Consider the following 14,087-nt stretch of genomic DNA (forward strand, 5'->3'; position numbering starts at 1 on the left):
AAAAAGCAGCGTAGGGTGGTTTTGGCGCAGGAGTGGCGTCCAGCCAGCCTGAGTGTTCGTTACTTGTAAGTAAACGTTGTTTTTTTTTTAACTTAAAAAAAAATCTCGAAAAAAACGTGTTTAAATAGTGGCCAAATTTAATACTGAAGCGACAAGTATATTTTTAGTAGTGATCGTAAAATGTTCGAAGTTCGATTATTTTTTTTTTATCATAAGGTGGCAAACGAGCGAGCGGCCACCTGAAATCGCTGATATAGCGAAGTGACCGTTGCCCATAGACATACGCAATTGCATATGGGTTATTCCCTTTCCATGCATACTCTCATCCGGAAAGTCCACTTCCACTTCCCATTCCCTCCTTATAAGAAAACCACCCGGAAGGGAAAGAGGACTAAATTAGGCCTCCGGGACGCACACTCATCGGACTGCACGGAATTGCTTCCATTTGACGCCTGTCTTCATTTTTGAATCCATGATTTTTTTTATTAAAAACACTTTTATGCATTATTACAGTGTAAAATTCACATTCATCATTTCGGGCAATTTTCTTAAAAAGGTGTACAAAGGAACAAAGTTTTCGTGAAAAAATAATCGTTAAGTCGTAAATAAAATTGTAGTATCTCGAACTTTAAATTTTCTCCGTTAAATAATTATATTTCAATTTCCGATATAGCTTGTCTTTTGCATTTAGTTTATTACGCGGGGACCGTTGATATTAAATTTTGAAAACTGCAACGGATTTAATTATTATTTAATTATTATTAGAAAGAATTAAAAGACTCTATAATGTTTCAAATTATAAATAATTCTAAACTGTAATTAACCCCATAAATATTTTATATCGGACAAATTAACTTTTCTTGAAGTTAAATGTCGATTTATACCATACTAGCTATCAATCGTGACTCCGTCTGCGCGAAATTAAAAAAAAACTTAATTAGTAGTCTGTGTTCTTCCAGCCTAAGTTCTATATGTATGCCAAATTTCATCGAGATCAGTTCAAGCGTCCTGGAGATACTTTCAAACAAACATCCATCCATCCATCTAAACATTCGCATTTATAATATTAGTAAGGAGTAAGTTTACCTTTAGTTAGTTAGTTAAGCCAAATTTCATTTCAATTGAATTACATATTTGGTTATTGAACTTTCGCTATATCTGGGTTAGGGTCGATGCTTACAGATTATCGCGATTAACTATGGCTTCCGAACTCACGTGTGACATATCACTTGTGTTGATACAGTCAAGGATTTTTATTTCCTATCCATTTCGGAGTTTTCATTTTACACTGACAATGCAATTGGATGAAATCTTATAGCTATGCAGTTATTTATTTATATATGTACATATTCTATACAATATATGAGGCTGTAAAAATCCAGTGTAAAATCTAGTAATATGGCCTATCTTTCTTATTGTGTACTTTTCTGTTATTACCTTTAGTTCTGATAAGTTATTTTAGTATGTATTCTTTTTGTGTGCCAAAATTACGACAAGCAACAACATAATTAACGCCAGTAACCCAGTGAGGTAGGCAGACAACGGAGCTCTATTTGACGCGGTTCTGACACACCTCGCGTTTCTACATTCATAAATCTACGCATACATTTTGATATTAACAAATAGTTAAAGTAATTTGAATGATGTGAAATTAAAATACGTCTATGTGTGAATGTTTTGACAATGGAAACTCATCGTAAGTTACTTTCTTTGCAGACATCATAACACAACAAACCATAGACTAGAATTCTACCGACATACTTATTAACAGTTAGACTAGTTGAAATCTACCACAATCATGACGGAGAAAGGGGACTTGGAAAGCGTAAGCATGATTTATCCTGTTTTTATTTCATTTATTTCAAAGAAATTAAAAAGAGAAAGAAAGATTAAGTACGCTACTGTTTATATTCTAGTTAAAAAAAATATTATAATAGTATACTTACCGTAGGTTTCTGAGACCAAAAAATTCCGATTAAAACAATTTTTTATATTTGTTTTGTCAAAGATAATAACAGCGATGACAATATGTTTTATAAGGAGATTTTGGATTCAGAAACCTACGGTTAATAAGTCATCTACACCCGTCACTGTCTTTTGAAATGTACAGGAAAATTTTTCAGCATCAAGCAACGAAAAGTCCGCAAAAAATCAAACAAATGAGTAAAAAAGATATTATTCCAGGGTGACCCGGATTCAGAATGTACGAAGCAACCAATGGACCTGCCAGTTCTACCTAAATCACTAACATTCGAAGAGAAGAAATATCTCTTAGCAGTTGAACGTGGAGATATGGCTAATGTACGAAGGTTAGTTATATAAATGAATCTTTGGTTTCTGAGACCAAAAATAGATAAAATATATTGTTATACCTGTCTTGGCAAAAATAATGAGAGGGATCAGGAATGTTGGTCTCGGAAACCGACGATAAAATGACGAACGACGACTATCTAGTTAAGAAATCTGGTTTGATTCGCCCACATTACAATTGGCATTTGCTAATAAAAATATTGCGAATTTGTAGGAAAACTATTCTTTGTTTCTAGGATACTTCAAAAAGCACATCGTCGTAACAACGTAGATATGAACTGCGTAGACGCGTTAGGTCGAGGTGCACTTACTCTGGCTATAGATGGAGAGAATCTGGAGATGGTTGAACTCCTTATAGTAATGGGAGTGGATACCAAGGATGCATTGCTTCAGGCTATCAATGCAGAATTCGTCGAGGCTGTTGAACTGCTGTTGGAACATGAAGAGTTGATACATAAAGTTGGAGAGTCTTATGTAAGTAACCTTTTAATCGTATTATTTGAAAGATAATTTGATAACTGAGGTAAGTAATTTTATATGTTCAGAGTTGGCAGAAAGTAGATCCAAACACAGCGATGTTTACACGGGACATAACACCATTGGTACTGGCCGCGCATAAGAACAACTATGAGATAATCAAACTGCTGCTGGATCGTGGCGCCACGCTGCCAGACCCTCATGACATCAGGTAAATTATAATAGAAAATGTACCAAAACCAACCAACTAGCTACCTGAAGTTAGTGGACTACTACTTATAAAAACAAACGCTATTTTTATTTTTAGTCTTGTATTTTTTATAGTAGAAATCTTTTTATAAGGAAAATAGATAGAAAATATACCTGGTTAGTTAACAATTTTGCTTCCTAAGACGAAATCTTCAAATATTGTTCCATATATGTGAATTCTGCGAGGTTATAGGATTAGTCTACTGTGGATGTCTACTACTATCTCAGTTACTTACTACAAGTCTAACTTAATTGTTTTTCTCACAAGGTGCGGTTGTGATGACTGCATTCGTGATTCAACCGAGGACTCTCTACGACACTCGTTGGCCCGACTCAATGAGTACCGAGCGCTTGCCTCGCCCTCGCTCATCGCGTTATCTTCTACTGATCCAATTCTTACCGCTTTTGAATTATCCTGGGAACTAAGGAACTTGGCTTTTGCTGAACAGGTATGATGTAGTTTTGCATATCACAGAACGAAATATTTTGAAACATCTGTATCTTCTCCTTTTTGATTTCCTACTTACGTAGATTTGAGTACTCTTATATATCCTTATATCAGCTTAAGTGATATATTCAATTCCTATTAATAGCATTCACCTATCTTTTATATTTATCTACTATCCTATTTCCTACAAGACAGCTGGCAACTGAATATTATTCTATTTTGACAGACCGCCAGGTTCCATCCACACCACCTGGATGGCTGACGTTCCACAACGGTGCGATTCTCGCGCAATTTCTTGCCTCGCACAGTCGCGTTGTGGAACGGTCTGTCCTCGGCGGTATTTCCAAACCAATACGACTTAGGAACCTTCAAGAAGCGAGCATACCATTTCCTTATAGGCCGTCAACGCATCTACAGTTCCTCTGGTGTTGCAGATGTCCATGGGTGTCGTTGATCACCTCGGTGTTCCCGCCGCTCGTTTGCCCCCCTTCTCTTATAAAAAAAATATTACATTAGAAACTGAAATCAATCTGTATGTATGTTAACTCTCATTGATATTTATTAGGAAAGTAAAGCAGAGTACCTAGAGCTACGTCGTCAGGTACAGAAATTTGCAGTAGATCTGCTGGACCAGTCGCGCAGCTCACAGGAGCTGGCCATCATCCTCAATCACGATCAGGACGAAACCCCCTTCAATGAAGGAGAGCATATGAAGCTAGCGAGACTAGAACTGGCGATTAATTTCAAGCAAAAAAAGGTAGAGTAAAGATTTTTTTAAAGACAAAAGACTTATACAAAAACCATATGTGGTAAATCTAGAAATACCCTCATAAGAAGGTTGAGAGGAGATCATAAGATATTTGATACTTAACATATTTATGGTACTTTGGATGGAAATTGCATGATAGGAACCTAATTAATAGAGACCAATTGTACATTAAGATTGAGTTTTGTCACAGTAACAATCGAATTTTAATGATGACGGTTGTAGAGATATCAATCTACTATATATTTTACAATTTTCTTTTCACTTAATAAAAATAATCTTTACAGTTCGTAGCACATCCAAATATCCAACAACTACTGGCTTCTATCTGGTACGATGGTGTACCAGGTTTCCGTCGCAAATCGGCGCTGGAAAAGATCATGATAATATTCCGTGTCGCTTTACTCTTCCCATTCTATTGCTGTCTCTACATGATCGCTCCAAACTGCGAGACTGGCAAGCTCATGAGGAAACCATTTATGAAGTTCTTGATACATGCCTCCAGTTATTTATTCTTTCTCTGTGAGTATACAAATGGGTATTTTTAGATTATTTATTGTTAAATTCAAAATATAATTTTCAATAAGAACGCGAACGTATGATAGGAAACTTAGTTATTTTGTCACCAAGTTTTATTTTCCATCATCAGTCTTAAACGAGTTTCTTATTTTTTTATATAATACAAGTAGTCTTACTAATATTATAAATCCGAATGTTGATATGTATGGATGGATGTTTGTTTAAAGATATCTTCAGAACGGCTGCATGGATCTCACTGTAATTTGGCACAGATGTAGAACATAGTCTGGACGAACAAATAGCCTCCTTATGTTGTTTAAATCCATTCAGACGGTGTCGGTAGAAACAGCTAGTTTAGATATATATGTGCAAATTAATATTTTGATTTAAAGTTTAATTTCTTTTGATTTTTTTATAGTGATCCTAATACTGGTGTCGCAACGTGCAGAAGTTCAGTTAATACAAGTCTTTGGATCTGAGGAGATGTTGAAGGATCTAGAGAAAGAAATGTTAAAGCAAAGAGGAAATGCTCCATCATTCCTAGAGGTCCTTGTGTTTATATATGTTTTAGGTAAGTTTAAAATAATTAAAAAGACAAATTAACACAATTCTACGATACAATTGCAAATCTTAATATGTATTAATCACCCTTAACTTAGGGTAGGCTCTGAGCCCCTCGGTGGGGACATATAGTGAGCTGATGATGATGATGATGATGAATATGTATTTTATTTTATTTTTCTGGTTACAAAATCACAATTGTTTTTTCATGATACCAGGTTTCATCTGGGAAGAAACTCAGGAAATCTATGTTGAAGGTATCCGTTCATATCTTAGAAATATGTGGAACTTCATAGATTTTACTAGAAATTCCCTCTACGTCGCCGTAGCACTGCTACGAATAGTTGCTTACATCCAGCAGACGGCAGAAATAGAAAGAGATCCACAGACCAAGTTTATACCAAGAGAGCATTGGGATGCTTATGATCCACAATTAATAGCTGAAGGATTGTTTGCTGCAGCGAATATTTTCAGGTTAGTGGGAAAGCTGTGGGTTTTCAAACTAAATTCAAATTAAATAATTTTATTTGATGGTGACCTTGACCTAAATATTTCATTCAGGAATATTAAAAACGAAGTTCTTAGGTACCTTGTAACCTTTATTAGTTCAATATATTGAGTATACTTTCAAGTTTTCTGCCGTCATTAAGTGGTCTGCCTTAATGTAAATTTGCATCATAAATCTACATTCTCTGTGTATCTAATTTCTAACTATAACTGTTATGTTTATTTTTCCTAGTGCATTGAAACTGGTCCATTTGTTCTCCATCAACCCTCACTTGGGCCCGCTGCAGATCTCTCTCGGGCGTATGGTCATCGATATTGTTAAGTTCTTCTTCATCTACACCCTTGTGCTCTTCGCGTTTGCTTGCGGTAAGTTCAATTTTAAGGGCAGACATACACGGACTGTTTTAAATAGTCGCTACTAAGTTTGAAGCGGTCAGAATACTACCGGCAGCAGTTTACCAGCATTTAAACTTTAGAACGTACAGAGTAGTCAACTATTTATGACTTAATGACGACCACTTGAATTGTCAATACTGACTGTTTAAAACAGTTCGTCTATGTCGGCCATTACCTTTATACAGCGCCCATTACATAAATAATATTGTAACAATCACTATCAGTCGCCCGCGATTCCGTCCTCGCGGAATTAAAAAAAAACTATTGGTGGCAACCTTATATAGACTAAAGCTTTCCTCTATAAATGGACTGTCCAACAAAAAAAGAATTTTCAAATCGGACTAGTAGTTCCTGAGATTAACGCGTTTAATCAAACAAACAAACAAACTGTTCTAATACTACTATAACCAAATTACTATATATTTATGAGTCCGTATGACATTTATTTTATTACCGGAAAGTAAATTAGGATTCATATAAATTTTAATTCGATATGTGAAGGTCTGAATCAATTGCTATGGTACTTTGCTGAGCTGGAGAAACAGAAATGTTACGTGCTCCCTGGCGGTCTTCCGGACTGGGATAACGCGGGGGATTCTTGCATGAAATGGAGGAGTTTCGGGAAGTGAGTCGTGATGCTGTAGTTGCTAGTTGTTTTAGCTAAAAGGTTAGCTTCATTTGTTTTTCAAGCATAGAAAATGGGTGTTAAATTGTTATCCTAAATAAATAAAAATAGAAATATTGAATAGTATTTTTTTTACAGATGTGATGTCAGGAAAGTAATTTATATTTTTCAACGTATTCTAATTTTGTTTCTAAAGTAAACTAAAGTTAGCCTAATTTTACAACTAGTAGTTGCCCATTGGTCATTTAGTTTTAATTTCACGTATATTCGTTCAAGTAATTTCCTTGAAAAGGGGTACAAACGCTTTATTAATATAACGATTCTTATCATAAGTAGTAATAAAACTATTTCTATCCTTCAAAGAGTTTAGAAATGAATTTTATTCATTGAACTGTCACGTCTTTGCGCAAGTACTGTTTGGTTTCTATGGTAACAAACAAAATTTTGTCGATTATTGACAAAAGTCTCATTTCATAGGAACACTTGTATAATTTTTGTAGAAATTTTAGCGTTTTAATTTTAATACAATGACTGAAACTCAATTCGGAGTTCGCCATGTTATTGGTGCGCCGGTGGCAACGACGAGGCTTGCTGAACAAAATATAGTGTGTATTCCACCACGCAGTGCTAAATTTACTCTAGAAGAATGGAAGATGAGCAACGAACAACGCTGCAGGAACACAGAAGATCAGCAGCAGCTCGCAGACAGGATTTTGGGCGAGTCGGAGAGAATCCGAGAAGAAACCGCCGAGCGCGCTGCCATCATGAAAGCGACTACTGACAGACGAATCGAAGAACGAATCGGTGACGTCGAATTCATAAAGAAGGAACTTGAAATACAAAGAAAGGAGATATGCCTAGAATTGGAAGCCCTAAGTATGTACAAGACAAGGCTCCAAGACTGCTTAGCTTCCTTACAAATCAATGCATTAACGATCTGTCGAAAATGTCTTATATTAAGAGATGGAAGAATCGGCATCGATTTGGTCGTAGATGATGTAGAACATGCCTTGCAACAGGAAATAACAGCCATTCTTGGAGGGCAGAGTTTATTAAAACGTACTCTTGAACAACTAAATGAACAAATGCGACGATTAAGGTCCACTCGATATCTTCTTGACCGTGACCTTCAATACAAACAAGGAGCAATAGATTCAGATAGAGGCTCGTTATCTTTGAAGCCTACTGACCTATGTCTTTCTGTTTATGAAGGATATGCAAATTTAGATCCCGCTAGTATATCTGCAGAAGAATACAATGCGGTGTCAAATAAAAATATACAACAAGCAGCAAGGGAAGTAACCAGTGCGCGACCGATAAGAGTTTTCATTGACACTTTATTAAATCAAGTGATCGATGACCTCTGGACAGCATTCAATAAATGTAACCACGAATTTAATGAGCGCATAAAACAAACGAAAATCGCTAAAGAAAAACTAGAAGATATGCATAGAGAGACAACTGAAAAGATATCGAAAATGCAAAATAATATATTACAATTGCAAAAAGCTTTATCTGATAAAGAGGGGAATGTTGGTTTAGCGCATACAAGACTTGGAAGACGTGCGCAAAGAATCAGCGCTGAATTAGTCAGAGATCCTCCGGGACAATCGTTGTATTACGAATGTGAAATGTTGAGATACAGCGTGGAACAACTCCAACAAATGCTGCAAGAAGCAACCGCTTCACTTCGTTACCTTTTACAGACGCAACTTCAATTAGAAGAAGACATAAATGTAAAGATGAATACGTTGAAGATCGATGAAGTCGACTGCATGACATTACGAGCGACCATGGATTATCATGCATATTAATTTACTGTTAAATTTGCAGATATTTAGTTCATTTTGCGTATAGAAACGTAGCACAACATGATTTTTGTAGTTAGTATACTATTTAGTAGAAATTTGTTAACTTTAATAGTGTGGATATTCAAAATAAATTCATTATCAAATATGCAATTGTTTCTCTTAGATATAAACCCTAAGTCTTTGCGATATCTTCGACAGTTGAATCTCTCTATTGAACGTCACTATAATTTAATACTATTGTGTCATTTCTTTGCAGTGTATTTGAAGCATCTCAGTCTCTCTTCTGGGCGTCTTTTGGTATGGTTGGTTTAGAGAACTTCGAGCTGGCTGGTATCAAGAGTTACACTAGATTCTGGGGCTTACTAATGTTTGGATCGTACTCCGTCATCAATGTCATCGTGCTGTTGAACCTCCTTATTGCTATGATGTCCAACTCTTATGCTATGATTGATGTGAGTTGTACTTGACTATACTTAAAGGCAAACTATTTGAGCATTTGCCTTCTATTGGACTCAATTGGACAAAGTGAGCGAAATACAGTGGTAGAGCCCGCTTTAACATCTTTGCACGAATTGGCCCGGTTCGCCCGGTGAAATACCACGACCACACAGAAGACAGGCGTGAAGTGAAAGCAATTCCGCGTTTCGTCTGATGAGTGTGCGTCCCGGAGGCCTAATTTAGTCCTCTTTCCCTTCGCACCTTTTTTCTTATAATAAAAGGATGGGAAGTGGAAGTGGACTTTCCGGATGAGAGGATGCATGGAAAGGGAATATATTTTCTTTCTGTGGATTCTCTCCTCCGTCGCTTAAAGGTAGGTAACGGTAAAGGTATGCAATTGCGTATGTCTATGGGCAACGGTCACTTCGCTATATCGGATATTTCAGGTGGCCGCTCGCTCGTTTGCCACTTTATGATATAAACAAAAGAAATATAATTTGGTAATGCAAGTTGTATTTGTATTAAATATCGTTCTTCAATTTAATAGAATTTTATAATAGTTTTCGTGGTCACCATTGAATTAATTTGATTATCAATGCTTGCAGAAGCCTTCTAACATATGTAACCAATGCCAAGTACATGTTATTGTTTCAAGTCATTTTATAAATATGTATTGAAGATTTAACTTGTGAATATTATTAAAATTGTTTTTATATTCAAGCATTCAAACTTTACGTAAAGTTTTCTTATTACTTTCTCTTTTATATAGGAACATTCTGATGTTGAATGGAAGTTTGCACGAACGCGTTTGTGGATGAGTTATTTCGAAGAAGGGGCAACTCTGCCTCCTCCATTCAACATATTGCCAACTCCAAAGCTGTTTTGTAAGTTGTTGGGGCTCAGGAATAAGGATAAAATGAGAAATATGAAGATGAAAGTAAGTTGTTTCATTGTCTTATTAGTTGGCATTAACACAGAGTGTTGTGAATTTAATTAACAAATGACACCTCCAATCCCATCAATGACGTTGTAGTATCATCTATTGCATTCATTTAAATAGGATCAGAAAGAGATAGAATTAATGCGACCTTCAACTTTTTTAAATGTTAAAAATTCTTTTATTACAATTAAATTTTTTTTCATCGTATATTTCATTCATCTTAATAGGAACAGAAAGAGATAGATTTAGATTTACGGTACACAGCGGTAATGCGAGCTCTGGTCTGGCGGTACGTATCCGCAATGCATCGGAAAATGGATGATGAACCAGTTACAGAAGATGACATCAATGAACTGAAGGGAGACGTTTCATCATTGAGATATGAACTGCTAGAAGTATTCGAGAAGAATGGAATGGATGTCTCATTTACTGATAGGAAAGAGAAGAGTAAGTTTACTTCTGTAGTTAGAAAGATTTGTCGTGACATTTTCAACTTTTTTTGTGACTGTTTCCTAATAATTGCGCAAATGAAAAAAGGTTCTTACATAAAACGGTCGACAGTTGGGTAGTTGCTTAGTAGGAAAGAGGTTTAAGTCTGTACTCTTATGTTGGTAACTTTTAGCGGTTCTTGCAAAACGTATGAAGATCTGGGAGCGTCGTTTAATGAAGGACTTCCAAGTGGCACCAGTGGCTCCCGTGGATGATGAAGAGAAACCGGAGCATGAGACAGCGCTGTCCAGGTTCAGGAGGATCGCCAAGATGGCGGTAGCATCCACCAGTACCGCTATGTGGGATAGAACGTTAGCTGGGGCAGGGATTTCGTGAGTTATTTTAGTACTTTAGACGAGAATACAATGACTTACTTTAGAAACCAAGTGGAGGACATTACTTATTCCAAATCCTGATTTCATAATTTAACTAAAAATAAACTTTGCCTATTATACAAAGTTTTCGTGTCATGTCATTTTCTTTATGGTATACTAGCTGTTGCTCGCGACTCCGTCCGCGCGGAGTTAAAAAACTGAAAATGTGTTCTTCCAGACTATGTTCTACATCTGTGCCAAATTTCATATTCCGTTGAGCCGTTCCAGATATACCTTCAAACAAACATTCATCCATCCATCCATCTAACATTCGCAATTATAATATTAGTAAGATTGTTTAATTTTGGCCAGGACACAAATAGGTCGCTGCAGAACTAGAGAGTCGTTTAAGAACCAACAGAACCTTCAAAAAGCTATGGACGAAGCAAGAAAGCTCGTCATGAGATCACCTTTACCAGGTAAATAATAATAATGATTTTAAAATACAGGATGATCAAAAATAATTTAATAATTAAAAAAATATACCAGCAGGAAAATTACTTATTGAATTTGTTTTTATTTCTATTCTATAGAAGGTTCCCGTGTACCAACACCTATAGAGATGCCTTTACCATCTGGACATACATTATTGGAGCTAATCAAAGATATATCAACTGAAATAGGACAACCAGATTGTAATAAATCACCCTGGAAAAGCAATTGTAAGTGTTTTGTTCGTCTTATTAAAATGCAATAATAAAAAAAAACTATCGTAAGACAGGTTGCTATTTAGGAAATAAAAATAGACTGTAAATTAATTTTAAAATCAATACTTAAGAAATAACTTTAATTAGGTATATTTATGAACTTCCCAAATTAAATCTTGGTAAACTATAACTGCCTAATAAAAAAGAAAGAAAAAACACAAAGCGCAAACTTCTGGCGAAAGGAAGATACGCTAAGTACGCTTCGTTTTGCTCTATTTTCTTCTTTCTAGACTTTTACATGTTGCTTTTAGTAACTTAGTGTGGAAATAATTTAAAGTTTAATTTCCCAGGTGATGGTACAGCTGCAGAATTTCTAAGTCCCAGCATCGCACCGAGTAGAGCTGTATCCCCTAGTATGCGAGTTTTAAGTCCACCCACTAAAGTAAGTATACTATTATTAGACGTAAAAGATTCGTAAATATTGTTAAATGTAGTAGATAAGTTTAAAAATTAGGTATTTAAAATAAATTACTTTATAATTCTACTAAAACTAGTGGTTGTCTATTGGTTGCATCTAGTTGATCATCTTACTGTTATTATAAGATAGATATTTGTTAGAAGGTATCTGCAGAACCGTTGCATGGATCTCAATGAAATTTGGCATTGATGTATTATAGAACAACAGTGTCAACAGTGGTAGAGCCCGCTTTAACATCTTCGCACGAATCAGGCCGCCTCGCTCGGTGAAATACCACGACCACACAGAAGACAGGCGTCAAGTGGAAGCAATTCCGCGTTTCATCTGATGAGCGTGCGTCCCGGAGGCCTAATTTAGTCCTCTTTCCTTTCCCACCCTTTTTCTTATAAGGAAAGGATGGGAAGGGGAAGTGGACATTCCGGATGAGAGGATGCATGGAAAGGGAAGATATTTTCTTTCTGTGTATCCACTCCTCCGTAGATTAAAGGTAGGCAACGCATATGCAGTTGCGAATGTTTACGGGCAAACGTCGCTTAGCTATTTCAGCGATTTCAGGTGGCCGCTCGCTCGTTTGCCACCTTATGATATAAAAAAAAACATAGTCTGTAAAAACACATAGGCTACTAATTAAGATTTTTTTAGTTCAATTTTGTAATCATCCGTTCGAGTAATTAATGTTATTATAAACAGGTATCCAGGGCAACATCACCTAATCCAGTAGCCTTAAGTCCTCTGCCGCGATCTGTGTCTCCACGGTGCGATTCAGATTTTATAAAACCTAAGCAGGGTAAGAGATCTATATTCGTTTTTATTTGTCTGTATTGAGTAAACTCCGAAATTAGTGAAGCGATTTGAAAAATTCTTTCACTGTTGGAAAGTTGCACTATCCACTAGTGACATAAGCTACGAGTATATTTATGACAAGATTTTATTTTAAATTCTGCCCGACTGATGTTCCAACTACTACCATTGGTATAGTAATACAAAGCAGTTGAAGTCAGTATGTCAATAGATTTAGTTTGATAAATCTATATTATTTTCTATTTAAGTACACCAGAGCGTCGGTGGTTCAGGGGTTTTAGCACTTGACTTGTTATCTGCAGGTCCTGTGTTCGAATCCCGCTATGTACAAATGTGTTTTTCGATTTACATATGTACATTTATCCGACGTTGTTACGGTGAAGGAAAACATCGTGATGCTGCACATATCTGCGAAGAATGATATGTGTGAAGGCAACCAATCCGCACTGGGTTAGCGTGGTTGACTATGGGCTAATCACCCCTAGCTTATGGTAGGCACCAAGCCCCTCGGTGGGGACGTATAGTGAGCTGATGATGAAGTAGACTCAAAGTGTGGTAAATTACTAAGGTCAAATGTACACATTAAAATCACACTAAGCCTTTTTACATTATTGTGTTGTTATATTTTTGCAATATAATGATGAAGTAATTGTTAATTTTAGAATCGAATTCAATAATCGAGACGTCACAAACTTCCGAAGATATTCTGAGGGCCGCTAAGAAGAAAGCTCCCGACGCACCTAAATCACCTAACCATCAGGTTCGTTTGACTTGTAAATTCTATTAGCTTTTAGTATATTGCTACTTTAAAAGATTTTAATTCATATATACATCATTTTGAATACATACATTTGTTTTTATATAATAAGGTGGCAAACGAGCGAGCGGCCACCTGAAATCGCGGATATAGCGTAGTGACCGTTGCCCATAGACATACGCAATTGCATATGCGTTGCCTACCTTTAATCAACGGAGGAGAGGATGCACAGAAAAAAAAATATTTTCCCTTTCCATGCATCCTCTCATCCGGAAAGTCCACTTCCACTTTCCATCCTTTCCTTATAGGAAAAAGGGCGGGAAGGGAAAGAGGACTAAATAAGGCCTCCGGGACGCACACTCATCAGACGAAACGATGAATTGCTTCCACTTGACGCGTGTCTTCTGTGTGGTCGTGGTATTTCACCGGGCGAGCCGGGCCAACTCGTGCAAAGATGTTAAAGCGGGCTCTACCACTGTTAAATTAATATTTTG

The 14,087-nt window shown here is 36.4% G+C and overlaps 3 protein-coding genes across 3 annotated transcripts in view; 2 read left to right on the forward strand and 1 right to left on the reverse strand.

Annotated features, from left to right (window-relative positions):
* The window catches only part of trpl (transient receptor potential-like), a 15,712-nt gene continuing 1,625 nt past the window's right edge, over positions 1-14,087 (forward strand). Inside the window, exons 1-21 of the mRNA XM_013316212.1 lie at positions 1-65; positions 1,717-1,825; positions 2,185-2,309; positions 2,547-2,784; positions 2,856-2,998; positions 3,305-3,485; positions 4,050-4,241; positions 4,538-4,772; positions 5,188-5,340; positions 5,549-5,804; positions 6,070-6,203; positions 6,735-6,858; positions 8,926-9,121; positions 9,877-10,044; positions 10,275-10,494; positions 10,670-10,868; positions 11,223-11,329; positions 11,444-11,572; positions 11,908-11,999; positions 12,726-12,822; positions 13,499-13,596. Of these exons, the coding sequence (XP_013171666.1) occupies positions 1,799-1,825; positions 2,185-2,309; positions 2,547-2,784; positions 2,856-2,998; positions 3,305-3,485; positions 4,050-4,241; positions 4,538-4,772; positions 5,188-5,340; positions 5,549-5,804; positions 6,070-6,203; positions 6,735-6,858; positions 8,926-9,121; positions 9,877-10,044; positions 10,275-10,494; positions 10,670-10,868; positions 11,223-11,329; positions 11,444-11,572; positions 11,908-11,999; positions 12,726-12,822; positions 13,499-13,596 (3,114 nt within the window). The 5' untranslated portion in view covers positions 1-65; positions 1,717-1,798. The remainder of the gene's footprint in view (positions 66-1,716; positions 1,826-2,184; positions 2,310-2,546; positions 2,785-2,855; positions 2,999-3,304; positions 3,486-4,049; positions 4,242-4,537; positions 4,773-5,187; positions 5,341-5,548; positions 5,805-6,069; positions 6,204-6,734; positions 6,859-8,925; positions 9,122-9,876; positions 10,045-10,274; positions 10,495-10,669; positions 10,869-11,222; positions 11,330-11,443; positions 11,573-11,907; positions 12,000-12,725; positions 12,823-13,498; positions 13,597-14,087) is intronic.
* On the forward strand, positions 7,294-8,789 carry LOC106120781 (tektin-1). Its single transcript, XM_013316209.1, has one exon. The coding sequence runs from the start codon at positions 7,386-7,388 to the stop codon at positions 8,670-8,672; it is 1,287 nt and encodes a 428-aa protein (XP_013171663.1). The 5' UTR covers positions 7,294-7,385; the 3' UTR covers positions 8,673-8,789.
* The window catches only part of trp (transient receptor potential), a 25,423-nt gene continuing 25,095 nt past the window's right edge, over positions 13,760-14,087 (reverse strand). Inside the window, exon 22 of the mRNA XM_013316210.1 lies at positions 13,760-13,796. The gene's annotated coding sequence lies outside the window, so the exon portion shown is untranslated. The remainder of the gene's footprint in view (positions 13,797-14,087) is intronic.

Source organism: Papilio xuthus, unplaced genomic scaffold, assembly GCF_000836235.2.
Source record: "Papilio xuthus unplaced genomic scaffold, Pxut_1.1 DF826949.1, whole genome shotgun sequence".
Classification (NCBI taxonomy): domain Eukaryota; kingdom Metazoa; phylum Arthropoda; class Insecta; order Lepidoptera; family Papilionidae; genus Papilio; species Papilio xuthus.

Excerpts from the sequence above, each read along its gene's own strand:
- LOC106120781 (XM_013316209.1), top strand. The coding sequence starts at position 7,386 with ATGACTGAAACTCAATTCGGAGTTCGCCATGTTATTGGTGCGCCGGTG.